At 42.6% G+C, this 14804-nt stretch overlaps 1 protein-coding gene across 1 annotated transcript in view; it reads left to right on the top strand.

Moving 5' to 3' along the window:
* Nucleotides 1-288: 288 nt before the first annotated feature.
* The window catches only part of CAMKMT (calmodulin-lysine N-methyltransferase), a 375057-nt gene continuing 360541 nt past the window's right edge, over nucleotides 289-14804 (top strand). Inside the window, exons 1-2 of the mRNA XM_054022000.1 lie at nucleotides 289-670; nucleotides 13406-13578. Of these exons, the coding sequence (XP_053877975.1) occupies nucleotides 521-670; nucleotides 13406-13578 (323 nt within the window). The 5' untranslated portion in view covers nucleotides 289-520. The remainder of the gene's footprint in view (nucleotides 671-13405; nucleotides 13579-14804) is intronic.

Raw genomic sequence — 14804 nt, 5'->3', positions numbered from 1 at the left:
TGCTGGTTTTAAGGCATATTAACATTTTCTTTGCTATTTTACCCCAGTTTCGTGTCTGGAAATGTCTGCTTTCGGGCACCTGACCCTTTCGATAACCGTAACTTAATAGAGAAAAGTGGATATGTAAGAAATGGGTTTTATTATCGCGGATGCTCCTTGTAGTGACCGTCCTCAAGGTTACAGCGACCCAAGTGAGGCGCTGTATAGATCAGGGAAGAACCATGCAGGACAGTTTCCACAGGCACCTTCTTGCCCTTATCAAAGATGGCTGCTGCTGTCCCTCCTCCCTAGCCTGGCCTGGGAGGGCCTAGCCGCAGCAGCTGTAAGCGCAAGTCCTTTCTGTAGACCGCCGAGCGCACGTCTCTTCCTCCTCACCTGCTTAGCCCCCACCCCCCTTTGTCTACCGCTGGCTGCTGCTCCCCAGGCGGGGACGGGCCAGTGAGTGGCTCAGGGCTTGTTTCCCCTTGAGCCCCTGGGGGCTCCCTCAGCTCTTCCCTAGCCTGCTCCCAGCAGCCTCAGCATGACTGAGGCTACAGCCTGGCCCGGGAGCATCCCAGCTCCTGTTGCCAGGTGTGAGTCAGGAGGAGGAAAAGGAGAGGGAGACGCTGAGGAAGGTCCGAAAGGAAGGAAACAGGGAGCCGCTAGAACCCGGTGGAAACTGCTCAGAGAGGTATAATGCTACTTTACATTTCCCCAAGGCCCTTTCCTCCCAAGGGTGCTGCAGAGCTTGCTAACCTATGCACAAGGCCAGTGACATGCAGCCACTTCTGGGGTGGAGGGCGGTAGCTAGAATATCGTCTCATGGCAAAGCAGCCTGTATATGGGAGGACTTTGGTCAGTGGTCACACACTGTTGACGAGTCCTGCACTTAGGAGAGTGCTCTCCAGGGGCACTTGAATGTTCATGCACAACAATGAAGGCTGCAGTTTTTAAGGGCTGTGGTGAAAGATGCCCTAATGCTTTCAATTGCAATTCACCAGGATGAAAGGCTAAGATAACATTGCTGGGATCTAGGCTTGTTAGCACAGGGAGTTTAAGTGTTTCAGACCTGGTGCTGAGACCACTAAATCACCTCCCAGAACACACACTGTGCACTTCCATAGCAACATGCTTCACCTGAGAGCCACAAAATGCTGTGCAATCACTTAGCTTGTTTTCACAACATTTTGGTAGGGTATATTTGTAATGACTGGGGAACTGCAGAGCTATTGCAAGCTGTGACTATTCAAATGAGTGGAATGTTAAAAATGGCATTGAAATACAAACAGTGAAACCCTTCACCATAAATGGAGAAAGTCTTAAAAATTAATTTACAATTAATCTGTAGTGGTGGGGGCATTAGTGCCCATTCCTGTAGGCAGCCCCAACTTCATTGGGGCTCTGCACAGATGCAGAGCAGATTGCAGGCTCAGGGCCTTAAGCAGCAACAGTTCTGAGCAACTGGGAACTAATGCCTCAAAATAGTATATGTACTATTAACTGGCATTTCTATTTTTCTATTAATTCTTATTGATTTTTCATAAAGAGACAAAAATGGTAAATAACCTACAGCTTGTATGTTTTCAAATACTGCATCCTGGGCCAGTAGAATTATGGAATTGTGCAATTGTACAGGTTGTCAAAGCTGCAAGATCAGAAAATACTTCATAGACATAATGTGCTAGAGTGGGTGTAACAGTAATAAAATAGGAGAGGACAATCAAAAATAGGGAGAGGAGGGAAGGAGGTGATGAGGGTTGGGGAGGAGGGGGGAAAAAAAAGAGGTTAGGTGGAATGGAAAGGACTTTTCATCCTAAGGGATCACACAGTGCTTTCCTATACATTAAAGGTAATCAGTGTTGCAAATTCTCATGAAAGAAATAATGTGAATAGATGAGAATGTCAGTGTGTTTGTTTTTGTTTTTGTAAGAGCAGGTTTCTAGTCCTCATGATTGTGGAGAAAAGTTTGAAAACATGACCTAAATGTTTCCTAGAGACTCAAAACCCAGAAGACAAATAAAAACAACATAAAATATATGTATCATCATTTCTAAACAAATCTCATGATTTTTGGGTACCTGAATTGTGATTTTTGAATTCTTAAAGTGGATAATTAACAAAGGCTCACAATAATCATGTACATGAGCCTTATGGTTAAAGGGACACTTGTCGCTTTAAAACTCACACTTCTCTTTGAAAATATTTTGTGTATTATTGTTGCATGTGATGCCTAATGCATCAGTCCTGCATTTAGCTCTGTGCAGACAGACTCCTGCACTTGTATGGAGCCCTATAGAACTCAATGGGCTCAGATGGTCAGCCTGTGAGAAACTAGTTGTAGGATTGGGACCTAAGATTGCTACTGTATAACTGAAAGGCATTAGAGAAAGAGAGGGGTTTTTTGGTATTATCTTTCATTTTGTTTAATCTGTGCATTTGACAACACCTTATGTATAGTTAATTTCCATCTCTGTATATGCAAATAGAGCCCAGTCCTGCAAACACTTAAAGATGTGCCTAACACACATGAATAATGCCACTGAGTTCAATAGGACTGCTCACATGGGTAATATTAAGGACAAGCTTAAGTGTTTGTAGGTCTGGGGCCAAAGTGTAAAATTACTTATGTTTTAGGGTTTGCAAGATTGAGCATAAAGGCCCCAATCCTGCATACACTTATTCATGTGGTTAACTTTAGTTGAACAAGCAGCCCCATTGTGTTCAATGGCATTACTTTTGTGCCTATAGTTAAGCATATGCATAAGTGTTTTGCAGGATTGGGGCCTAAAGGCAGTATGGGTGGGATCCACAAAGGTACTTAGGTGCCTAAACTCCAGACTTAAGGGCCTAAATCCCAGTTTTGTCTCCACTGCAATCTACAAAACTGCAGCTGAATCCTGTAGGTGCCTAAATCTACTTGGCCACTAAGTTTTCAGAATAAAAGTTCACTAGCACCTACATTTCTGGCTCTGAGCATGCATACTGCTGCCTCACTCTAGGAACTGAGATGCCCATCTCTCCGTCTAAGCACCAGAGCAATTCACATACCAGGGGTAGATAGATGTTCATCTCTCTACATTGCATGCGGGGCCTGATCTAGTTAGTAGGTGTGCTCAGAGGTCACCTACCAGATCAGGTCCCGTCCAAAATCTGGTCAGAGAGGAGGTGGTTAGAGCATTTGCCTGGGTGTGGGACACGCAGGTTCAATTCTCCCCTCTCTGCTAGAGTGGGGAAAAGGATTTAAATAGGGGTCTCCTACATCTCAGCAGAGGTGCTCAAACCACTGAGCTCTCTCTCTTTCTCTCTCTCTCTGTCTCTGTCCTGGAAGGTGGATTTTACACTTGATGTAGCCTACCTCTTCTTCAAGATCACTGTCATGCCAGAGCAAGCCGTCCTTCCACTTCACTGGTAAATGGCTTGGCATCACCAAAGTGGACAACAGGAAAGCGGTGTTTTGAAGCAATGCTGACATTCTGCTCTCCACCAAAATTTGAATTGTCACAGAGGCTGTCAGCAGCAGCCACCAACACCTTCCAGTATTTCATAGAGAAGTAAATTCCTTTTAGTAAATTCATAGATTTTAAATCAAGAAAGAGAAGTTACGAGATAATGTAGTCTGACTCATAACACAGGCCATGAAACTTCCCCAGTAATCCCTGCACTGAACCTAAAAACTTGTGGTTTAACTAGGTATATCTTCTGGAAAGACATCCAATTTTAATTTAAAGATTTCAAGTGTTGAAGAATTTACCACACCTTTGCTAAAACTCTTCCTGTGGTTATTTAATCCTCAGTGTTAAAAATTTCACACAATTATTTTAGAGCCCTAAAATAATTGAAAAGTCTTCACATCATTTCTTTAATTTCACATCAGTTCTAATTTACGAAAGGTTCATTTTTTTTAGCTCAGTTCTCCCTTTATCTCCTTTGTCAATTATCTGAATTCTTTCCCTACCACTAGGTGCTTGGTGGATGATGGTCACTGTTTGCTTCCTCTCCTAAATTACAGCAGAACTTCTGTTCAGAAGAGTGGAATCAATGCAGGAGAAAAGCAACACTAAGGCCCTGATCTTGCAAATATTTACACTAGAGGTGGAATTCACAAAGGCGGTTTAAACACCTAACTACCCCTCAGCCTTCTGGACCCCAGGTAATTCGATCCAAGATACTTCGACTTCAGCTACGCTATTTGCGTAGCTGAAGTTGCGTACCTTGGATCGATCCCCTCCCCCCAGTGTAGACCAGCCTTTGGTCCAACATTTAGACAATGCTGGTATTCACAAAACCCTCACACCTAAAGTCATGAGGTGCTTGAGTTTCTGACTTTAAATTCCCACCCTGCAGGATTCATAAACTAGGCATTCCCAAGCTATCTAGCCTTCAGGACTCAAGCTGGTATATGCGTTTAGCATATGCCTATATCCATGTGAGAGGATGAGGAGATGGTGCCACTCCCATTCCCCCTTATAACCTTTAGCCAATGGTGGTTACTGCACTCAATTTGTGGGAGACTTTGGTTCAGTTTCCCTCATTGCCTTATATAGAACACGCATTTGAATTTGGGTCTCCCATCACCCAGGAGAGTGCCATAACCCCTGGGCTATAGAGTATTCTGGGGTGAGTCTTTTTGAATCTCTCCTTTTGAAGAGAATTATATACTTATATACTGTTCCACTGTATATAAATGATTAAATATTAATTAGGCCAGAGAGAGGGAGTGACTATATAGCCTCATGGTTTGGGCACTCAGATTGGCGACTCATGTTCCAGCTTCTCTGCTCCAATGAATCTATAGTTATTTACACATAATAGAACAGCTCCAACAGATTCAGAGAGATCACGACTACCATGTTTCTTGAAAAACCATTCATTTGGCTTAGGCACCTAACTCCAGGAGGGGGTTCAAGGCTGTGAATCCCATATTGAGATAGGTGCTTCCCTCTGACCTGGATTTAGGTGCCTGAGTCTTTTTGAGGGTGGCACTTAAGGCTCACGGATCTGCAGCATTTCTGTTGGCTATCTTAGGCAGTTCCCTGCTCAGCATGCTGGCTTTTGTGAATCCCATTAGGTGCCTAAGGGCTGGTCTACATTGGGGAGTGGGGGGGAGGGGGAGTGTCGATGTAAGATATACAACTTCAGCTACGGGAATAGCGTAGCTGAAGTCGACATATCTTATTTTGACTTACCTCCCGTCCTCACGGCGCGGGATTGACGGCCGTGGCTCCCCCATCGACTCTGCTACCGCTGCTCGCCCTGGTGGAGTTCTGGAGTTGACGGGGAGCGTGTTCGGGGATCGATATATCGTGTCTAGACGAGATGCGATATATTGATCCCTGATAGATCGATTACTACCCACCGATTCGGCGGGTAGTCTGGACGTACCCTAACTCTCCCCATGCATTGAATAGGGAGTCTGGGAGCCTAACTCAGGGTTGTGAATTCCATTAGGTGCCAGGGAGTCTGAATCCTCTAGTACAGAGGTCCCCAAACTGTGAGCCCCCATAGCGGGGTGAGGAGAACGTTTGGGGGGGGGGGATCAGCAGGCCCGGGCCAGTCCCCTGGGCGGGCGGAAAGGGATTGCCACTTAGTCCTGCCTCCAGCTGTGCTTCAGTCCTAGCCCCCACTCCTGGCCCCGTCCACAGCCTCGGTGCGGCTGCGCTTCTGGCCCCCACCACGGCCCAGCTACAGCTCCACCCCTGCCTCCACCTCCTTGCCCCCTGGCTGCAGTCTGGAGGTGGGGCAGGGCTGGGAGCGGAGCCGCACCTGGCCCATGGGCCCAGCTGCCAGTCCCCACTACAGCTTGGCTGTGGCTCTGTCCCCAGTCTCGGCCCCTGGCCGCGGCTCTGGCCCTGCTCCCGGCCCCAGACCCGCTCCCAGTTGTGGCACCAGCCTTGGCTCCCTTAACCTTGTCTGTGTTATCCTGCCTGGGAGCCACGGCCCCACTCCTGGGTTGGGGTGGAGCACAGTCAGAGGTAAGGGGGAGGCGCAACCCTGAAAAGTTTGGGGACCCCTGCTCTAGTGAATCTCTCCCATGGTTTTTCCACTTTAAACATGTGAGTAGTTCAGTTGACTTCAGTGTGATTGGTCAGCTGTCTAAAGTTGTACATCTGCATAGGTGTTAGCAGGATTGGGGTCTTAATTTTAACTTTTTTTTAATGTGTAATTTTTATTTCCCCTAATTTGGAGCAGTGGCCCTGGAAAGACTGCCCATATGATAGCATTGTGTTATGGATATGTTTGGTTTACTGTGAGATTCTCTGTTGTTGTTCTTTAAGTCAGGACAAGAGGGAATGTCAAATGGGGCTAATATGTCACAGTAATTACATCCATACTACAATTCTGAGCATTCGTTCAGTTTGTTCATAGTAATTATTGTTCTAGTGTTATATCTCCTCAGCTTTGGAAGTTTTTGTATGGGGAAGGTTTGATTGGTTCAGTGAGCAAACCTGCCAGCAGGAGGAGCATTTAGTCTGTTTTTAACCTCTCCTCCCCCAACACACGCAGAAAAAAACCAACCCTCCCCTGCCTCCATTCAGTTTTATTGGACAAAATTCCTATAATTATAATTTATGTTAAAGCAGTAGATCCATAATTGGAAATTCAGACTTACAGAAAATCAAATCTGTAAATTCCTTTTGCAATAAATTATGTAGGCTGGCTATGCACTACACACAGAAATATTTCCTTTAATTTGTTCTAATTATACTGCCTGTTAATTGTATCATGTGCCCGCTTAAAACACAAAAAACTGCAGAGAACTCAGCAGCAGTGTCTGGGGTGATGCATTTCTGAGTGTGTTGGGAGAAGGCTTATGTTTCCTCCTCAACCTGTATGTATGTATTTGTGACCTTTTCCTCTGCAGATTTCTTGCTTCTTTATGTTCTTTATTAGTTCTTCTATAGGTTTTACATGGTCCAATGAACAAAGATCAATTTAATCTTATTGGTCTATCTGAAAAAAAATCTGTTCTGCAGTCTTTACCAATAATGTTCAGATAAATCCATGAATCACAGAGAGAGAGATGGGGATAACCTTCCTTCATATTCTCCTTAAACACAGCACTTGGAGCAGCGATTCTCAGATGGCATCTGCAAGCTGATTTCAGGGGAGCCCCGATGCCCCCAATGGGGCTGGAGCTCCCCCCCCCACGCAAGTCCTGTGAAATCAGCTTGTGGTTCCCCAAGGGGCCATGGATCCTTGGTTGAAAACCGCTGCTCTAGATTGCAAAGATAATAAACAATACAACTGCTTCCACGGATATAAAGCGAATATCTGCAGATTTGCAGGGCGCTAGTTATCGGTAGCCAATATTGGTAATTCTACAGTAAAGCTAAACTCAGGAGAAGGTGATGTCCAGATTGGCCAACAGACCATTTTTTACAGTCATGTAGATTATGTTTGAACAGCTGTGAACCCCCAGGGTATACATGGCTCTCTACATGCCCAAGCAGTGCCTCCCACATTTTCACTGCTATTTATGCCCACGCTAGCTGGGAGTGCAGTGTCTGAACTATACATGCTGCCGTAAGTGTAGATATAATTTAAATGAGTGCCTGACATTTTCAAATATAGTCCACCTGGTTGCAAAAAATGGTCTTTCCCCACTGCTGCAGCCTTTCACTACCATACGTTATGTTATCTCAGTGTCTGAAGGACAGAGCAGTTTTATCAGATCTTGCAAAGAATGGTCTGATTTAACATGTGGGGGGACAAGGAGGGCATTTTCATTTTTGTTGTTAGTCTAAAACAGTGGCTTATAACTAAGGCTATGTTTTAGTTATGGATATTTTTAGTAAAAGTTGTGGACAGGTCACAGGCAGTAAACAAAAATTCACGGCCCGTGATCTGTCCATGACTTTTACTATATATCCCTGACTAAAACTTGGGCTGGGGGGCCATGGGTATTCTGGGGGGGGCAGGCCAGGGGCTCCGCAGGTGCTGGGGTTGTGTGGTCCGGGACCATTGCTGGTGGGAGGGAGGGTGCGGGTGGTGGTGTGTAGCCTGGACCCATGCTGGGAGAGGGGGTGGACGGTGGTGTGGCCCGGGACCCCTGCTGGGGGGAGGGATGGGTGGGCAATGGTGCGTGGACCGGGATTCCTGCTGGTGCTGGGGGGTGGGCGTGGGCGGCGGCACATGGCCTGGGACCTGTGTTGGGCGGGGGAGGGTTGGTGGGGCTGGCAGGCTCCCTGCCCACCTCTGACCAGCATGTCCCTGCAGGTTGTGGGGGGAGGGGTGGCCAGGGGGGCTCCACGCGGGGCTCCCACCACAAGCGCTGGCTCTGTAGCTCCCATTGGCTGGGAATTGCAGCCAATAGGACCTGCAGGGGTGGCACCTACAGGCAGCATGCAGAGCCCGTGGCCCTTCTGCCTAGGAGCTGCAGGGACATGCTGGTGGGAGCCAGGTGGAGAGTTCCCCCTCACCCCTGAGGTAAGCACTGCCCTGCACCCCAACTCCCTGCCTCAGCCCTGAGCCCCCTCCCACACCCAAACTGCTGCTGGCCACTGCGGAAGTCATGGAGGTCACGGAATCCGTTACTTCTGTGACAGACATGTAGCCTTACTTAACCAAACAGAACACCATTCTTCAGGACTGAATTGTCTTAGCACACAGCAGTAGGGAGAAAGTTGTGGTTTCCCACTAATCCCAAACTGGGAGCTAGCTATCACTAATGGTCTCTCTTCAGTCTGTCAGGATTTCCTCAGTTGTTTGCAGTGGTGATGAAGCCATGTCAGTCCCAGGATATTAGAGAGACAAGGTGGGTGAGGTAATATCTTTTATTGGACCAACTTTTGTTCGTGAGAGAGACAAGCTTTCGCGCTTACATAGAGTTCTGTAAGCTCAAAAGTTGGTCCAATAAAAGATGTTGCCTCACTCAGCTTGTCTCTTCAGGAGTTCCTCATTAATTCTCAGATCATGCTGTTTAATGTATGATGACATTGATGGATGGTATTAAACTTGAATTTATCATGGATATGGCCCTGGTTTTCTGTGAAAATACCCAAGACCAGGTTGGGTGATGCTGTAGGGCCTTTACTGGCCCACATCTTGCATGTCCAGTAAATGATCCCTTCAAATGTTTCAATGATTGTACTGTCTCAGATATTTCTTTTAGGGGGAGGTTGTAGCAAGGTAGGTCCAGGAGCATTGGGATCCTCTTTAGCCCTGTGAATTTGGTTTAGGTTTGTGTATGGCTGAAACTGCCTCAGTGCTGTTGTCTGATAGACTCCGTTTGGTGATGGAGGGAAATATTGGATGTTCCATTGATTCTTTTAGATGTGACCACTGTCTTTGACATCATCCATTATGAGGTGACATTGACAACCAGGGGACGCTAGCAGGAGTAGATGGAGTTATTCAGTTATTTTCATTCTAAGAGATCCTAGGGAGTAGTTGTGGGCAACTGCTCATCTACTCTGAGGACTGTAAAAAGAACAGGAGTACTTGTGGCACCTTAGAGACTAACAAATTTATTTGAGCATAAGCTTTCATGGGCTAATTTGTTAGTCTCTAAGGTGCCACAAGTACTTTTTGCGAATACAGACTAACATGGCTGCAACTCTGAAATCTGAGGACTGTGTTATGGTGCGTTCCATTGGACTCAGTTTTGTCACCACTTACGTTCATGGTGTGGAGTTGTTGTGAGAATTAATGAGGAGAAGAGACTGATAAAAAATAATTAGGCACTATATTAGAAAAATGTAACAAAATTAATCAAATATGTTGATGAATATTATTTAATCAGGTCTAGTGAGGCATTACGAATGGCATTTTCTTTAGTATGGGGATGTCACTCAACTCTATATTTCCATCTGGTCCAGTTGGTTTGGTTGAGCAACTTTCCCAGGAGTCAACCTAGCATAGCTCTTAAGTGACATAGACTTCAATGGGACTACTTATGTACATAAAGATACACATGCTTAAGCATGCTGCTGGACTGATGCCCTGGGGATTCAGTGAGTTTAGGTTTTGGATGAGGTCCAGTTGGGTGAAAACTCAGTTTGGATGAGACAGAGGTTACTTAGAGTGGTGGGGCATGCCTGCAATTTGTCGTCAGTTTCTCCTGTTTCTGGATGACTACATAGCAGATGTGGCCAAGATTGCACGTGGCCAGTAGTCTGTCACCATTTATGTTAGCCACAAAGCTTTAGATAAAGCTATTCATAGCTTTGTTACCTTTGGATTAGATTACTTTAATGCATTCTATATGGGCTACACCTGAAGACATCCAGAAGATTCAACTAGTGCAGAATATGGCTCAGTGGTGCATCTAGGAAGGAAATATTTGTTCCTGTCCTGTGTATTATGCAGTGGCTCCCAATCTCTTACAAGGTGAAATACAGGGTGGTGTTTAAAACCTAGAAAGCCCATACTTTGGGACCTGATGAGCTGAGGTACCGCTCTTCTTCTGTGATGGGGATAGAGAGGGTTGAAGTTGTCTCAATTTTGCAAGGCTCAAAATAGAACATTTTTCAAAATTTTCCAAGAATTATTTTGAAAAGTTGGAATTTTTGTTCATTTTCTTATTCCCCTTCTTTCCTTTTCAATGAAACCACATTTTTTCAATGGAAAAATTTTGACTAGCTCTACCTGAGGCGGGTGAGATCAGCTGAGGTACTCATGCAAAGATTCTCATTTTCCCTATCAGCCTACTTGAGAAGAATCTTTTGATCTGCAAGGTTTGTGTGTTCTCTGGGGCTTTTTAAGGAAAGGTAGAGTAAATAAGGCGTTGGGGCAGTGGTGTTGTAGTCGGGTGGGACTCAGGATATTAGAGAGACAAGGTGGGTAAGGTAATATCTTTTATTTTATCAATTTCTGCTTGAAGTTGGTCCAATAAAAGATATTACCTCACTCACCCTTCTCTCTCTAAGGAGTTAGGGGGCAGTATTAACTTAAAATCAGTCAGTGTTTTTAAAAAAAGTTAAAACTAGTTTTAAGTACTACACTTGTCCTTAAGTCCCCCTGCCAATTTTTGTGGATTTTACAATAATTTTCTGTTTTATAAAATGTATTTATTTGTCCTGTTCTTGTGTGAAAGACTCACACAGACAAAAAGGGGAAAATGACTTCCTGACTATACCGGGAAACAGGAAACTAACTATAAACAAAATGTTGTCAAATCCAGAGTGTACATACTAAAAAATTACTTACTGCAATCTCAGGTTAGTTATTCTAATGTTAAATGTTTTAAAAAGAAGTCTCATTTTTTTTAAACTTGTCATTTAAGTACAATTTTTTTGTTCATTCATATGATTGGATGAAGGTAATTTCATGATTTATTTTGTAAGAATTTTGTTTTATTATATATGCACCCAGAAGCATTTTTAGTTTGACATAAATGAGATTTATTATTGTAGCCTTTTTTCCAGGGGTCATTGGGAGTGAAATTTTTTTAAAAGCTATATTACTTAAACTGTTTCCAGCCAAATTGTAAGCGTTTATCCACTTTCTACAGTGGAGTAATCAAATAGTTTAGATTATAGCTCTGGATCAACTTTTTTCTTTCTTGTATTTGTCCGTTTCCTTAGTGACCATTTCTCATTTGCTTTGCTCTATAGTGTGCTAGTTATATTATTCCCTGGGAAGGTATTCATTTAGAATGGCATTATATAGTAAGTAAGTGAGCCTTGAAGTTCACTTGGAGTGTATCATGAAAACAGAGAAGACTGTCTTTCAAGCTTTTCAAAATGTTATCATAACTAGTTCTAGATAGATTTGTTTTTGTCTACAGTTATACAATAGCGATACTATATCTTTGTGACTTGTGACACAATTTTGATGCTTCCAGGAGTCGACTTAAGAAAAGAAACCCGGAGTCTTTTGAAAAATACATGGGTGAAATATAACAATACCACATATTTTCCCTTTAGTCAACATTTTCTTTAATTACTTTCAGATTCTTAAAAAATCTGTCCTTCCATTGTGTTTTTGATTTTCAGAGTTCTGCTTGATTTTAGTTCCAGTTTGATGAGAAGGCACAATTTATAGTTAAAAAATGTCTTCAAGAAGTGGGTGTTCAGCTAGCTTAGAGAATGTACTTTTCAGAATGATTAGAGGAAATGATGCATCCGAAGAAGTGAGGTTTTTACTCACGAAAGCTTATGCCCAAATAAATCTGTTAGTCTTTAAGGTGCCACCAGACTCTTTGTTGTTTTTGTAGATACAGACTAACACGGCTACCCCCTGATACTAGAGGAAATGATATGTCTCTGTAGACCAAAGAATGGAAAACAGAGCAGTGTTTTCATACTGTTTTCTCATTTTGTTAGTAATGGTTTGCTTTTGCTTTCCCATAAAATCTAGACTTTTCTGAAAAACAGTCTTGACAGTTTTCTTTAGCTGTTAAGCTGTTCTGATTGTTTTTTCTCTTTAAGTATTACACACTGTTACCTCATATGAAGAAGGTATTAACACTAATAAAGTAACATTTATGTTTTAATTCTACTGTCTCATTTATGGCAGCCTTCACACTCCCTTTATGTTTTAGAGCAGGCACATCTGCACTGGGAAAACTGGGATCTGTAATTTGCTGATGAACTTCCCCAATCTTTGTCAGCAAAAGTGGTAGAAGCTTTAGTGTAGACAGTGCACTACCAACTAGTGTCCTCAGTGCAACATTAGACAATGCTATTGTAAAAATGCCTGCAACCTGACACTGCTGCAGCTTATAACATTGCTTAACAGGTTAAGATACACCAATGGAGAATTGCTGGTCCATATTTTTCCTACTGTAGACAAGCCCAATGAGCAAGATTTCACTACAGCCTTCTGCAGAAGATTATTGACTTAGTTGAGGTGTGTGTTATCATTTTACTTTGTGTAGTTCTAGTCTGAAAATTCAGCATAGATCTGTTGAGTATTCAGAGCAATATCCATTTACTTTGGTAAATAAATATACTTTTTTCTTCTCCTCCTCCTGTTTGCTCCTTATCCACTTGTTTATTAAGTTCCATTTAATTCCATTTATAGGAATTTAATTATAGCTGTGGAAACCATTTGAAAGCAGTGTATTGCTCAGAAGTCACTGAAGGCAGAATTTGGTCTGTAAAAGATTTTGTAACGGTGATGATGTGGGAAAAGGAAAGGACCCAATTTGGCTTTCAGATCCCAGGATGAGTTTCCTGATCTGGCAGTTAGAAAAGCAATCTTTATTTATTTGTAAAGTGACCACATTTGCTTTGGAAATATCGAAACATCATATACTCAGCATCCCACTAAAACTGCCATATTTACAGTCTCTTTTCAGAGCTGAAGAACCAGACTGCAGTGCTGCCTCGCTCTTGCTTTGCATTTTAAGACCGATTATACTGCTTGCTGCTTAGCTAGTCCCATTGATTCCAGACTTACCTCTCCAGTGAGATGAGCCCCAGATTGGATATTTTCTTGAGTAGTATACTTAATCTTTAATACTTTATTCTTAATTTCAAAGGTTCTGAAGAAAAAACACTTGGAGGATGAGCATCTTCGACAAGCGTCTATAAGAAGGTTTGCATCGTTCAATCTCTTTTCAGCAGAAGCCTGCAAAAGGATTACAGAAGAGGAAACTGGGACTTGGGTTCAATACACAAGTGTCTTTTATCCTGAGTATAGTGTCTCTTTAAGGTAACTGTCATTCCAGTTTTAAGATTCAAGTACTTCTCAACTCTTATACAGGAATCAAATCTGAAACTCATGATTTATTCTACCAATATTTATGTGTATCTAGAGATAACTTTACAAGTAAACTGTGTAAGAGCTTAATTTTAGTTGATCATTGTATTAAGCAACCTCTCCAGTTTTCATTGGTTCTCATTGAGTTGCCAGAGCTAGAAAGCTTCAGTAAAATAGGCATGGATTGAGCACAGTGGAATGCAAATCTAAGAATGTTTAATTTTCCCATTAACTTTTTGTTGTGTTGTTAAGTTTTCCATTATGTAAACAAAAGCTGATAAAAGTATAACAAAATTGAGCAAATTACTTGACTTTTTAAATCTTAGTGAAAACACTTAGTGACCTGACATCATTTATAAATAAATCTCGTAAAGTTGGTGGGTTTTTGTAGTTACAGTAAATTTGTATTCAGTTTTATTTATAATAACATGATTTTCAGAAAACTCTATAATACTAATTTGGAAGTTTTTTAGAAAAGTACAATGAAGACAGATAAAAGTTGCCAGTTTCTGCAGGGAGGGTTTGTACATTTTATGGAATTGCCAGCAGACTGGTTCTGATGTAAGGGATCTGTAAAAAAACTCTGCAGGGGCTGTTAGCAAGTTTCTAGAAGTCTCACCTATGTTGTGATGACTTGCCAAAGCAGTAAACTCTTCCATGTACTGTATTTCACTTTTCTCCCCTCCCACTTCCTTGCTTTCTCCTCCTTTCTCCTACTTGTTTGATTTTTTACACACCTGTAAGTTGTACTCACCTCAACAGGCATCAGTGAAACAGTAACTTAAGCATCTCTGAAGTGTTGCTTGTTCTAAAGCCCCTAATTAGACCTGCTGAGGGTTTAGGATTTTGTGTTCCATGCACAGAGGAGAATATTCTGGAGAGCCTGACTCACTGAAATTATAAAACTCATTTCTGTTTGACTTGGACCTTTAAATTGAAGTCGCTCTTGGGAACTAAGATCTATACAAACAAGTGACCTTCATTAACTATGACATTTTGCTAGTTTACAAAAAAATGCATGCTGGTTATCTTAAAATAGCAGCTAGGTATAAAGCCAAATATCAAATTACTCTCAATCTTAAACTTGAGCCCAAAGAGACTACCCAGTTTTTGTTAATTTTCCATTTTTATATTCAGCAATGCTATATAGCCTCAATAAGTCTTACCTATTGAATAGA

Source organism: Malaclemys terrapin, chromosome 3 (assembly GCF_027887155.1).
Source record: "Malaclemys terrapin pileata isolate rMalTer1 chromosome 3, rMalTer1.hap1, whole genome shotgun sequence".
In the NCBI taxonomy this organism is placed as follows: Eukaryota; Metazoa; Chordata; order Testudines; family Emydidae; genus Malaclemys; species Malaclemys terrapin.
The sequence above is the reverse complement of the archived record's forward strand: the minus strand, read 5'-3'. Positions and strand labels throughout refer to the sequence as shown.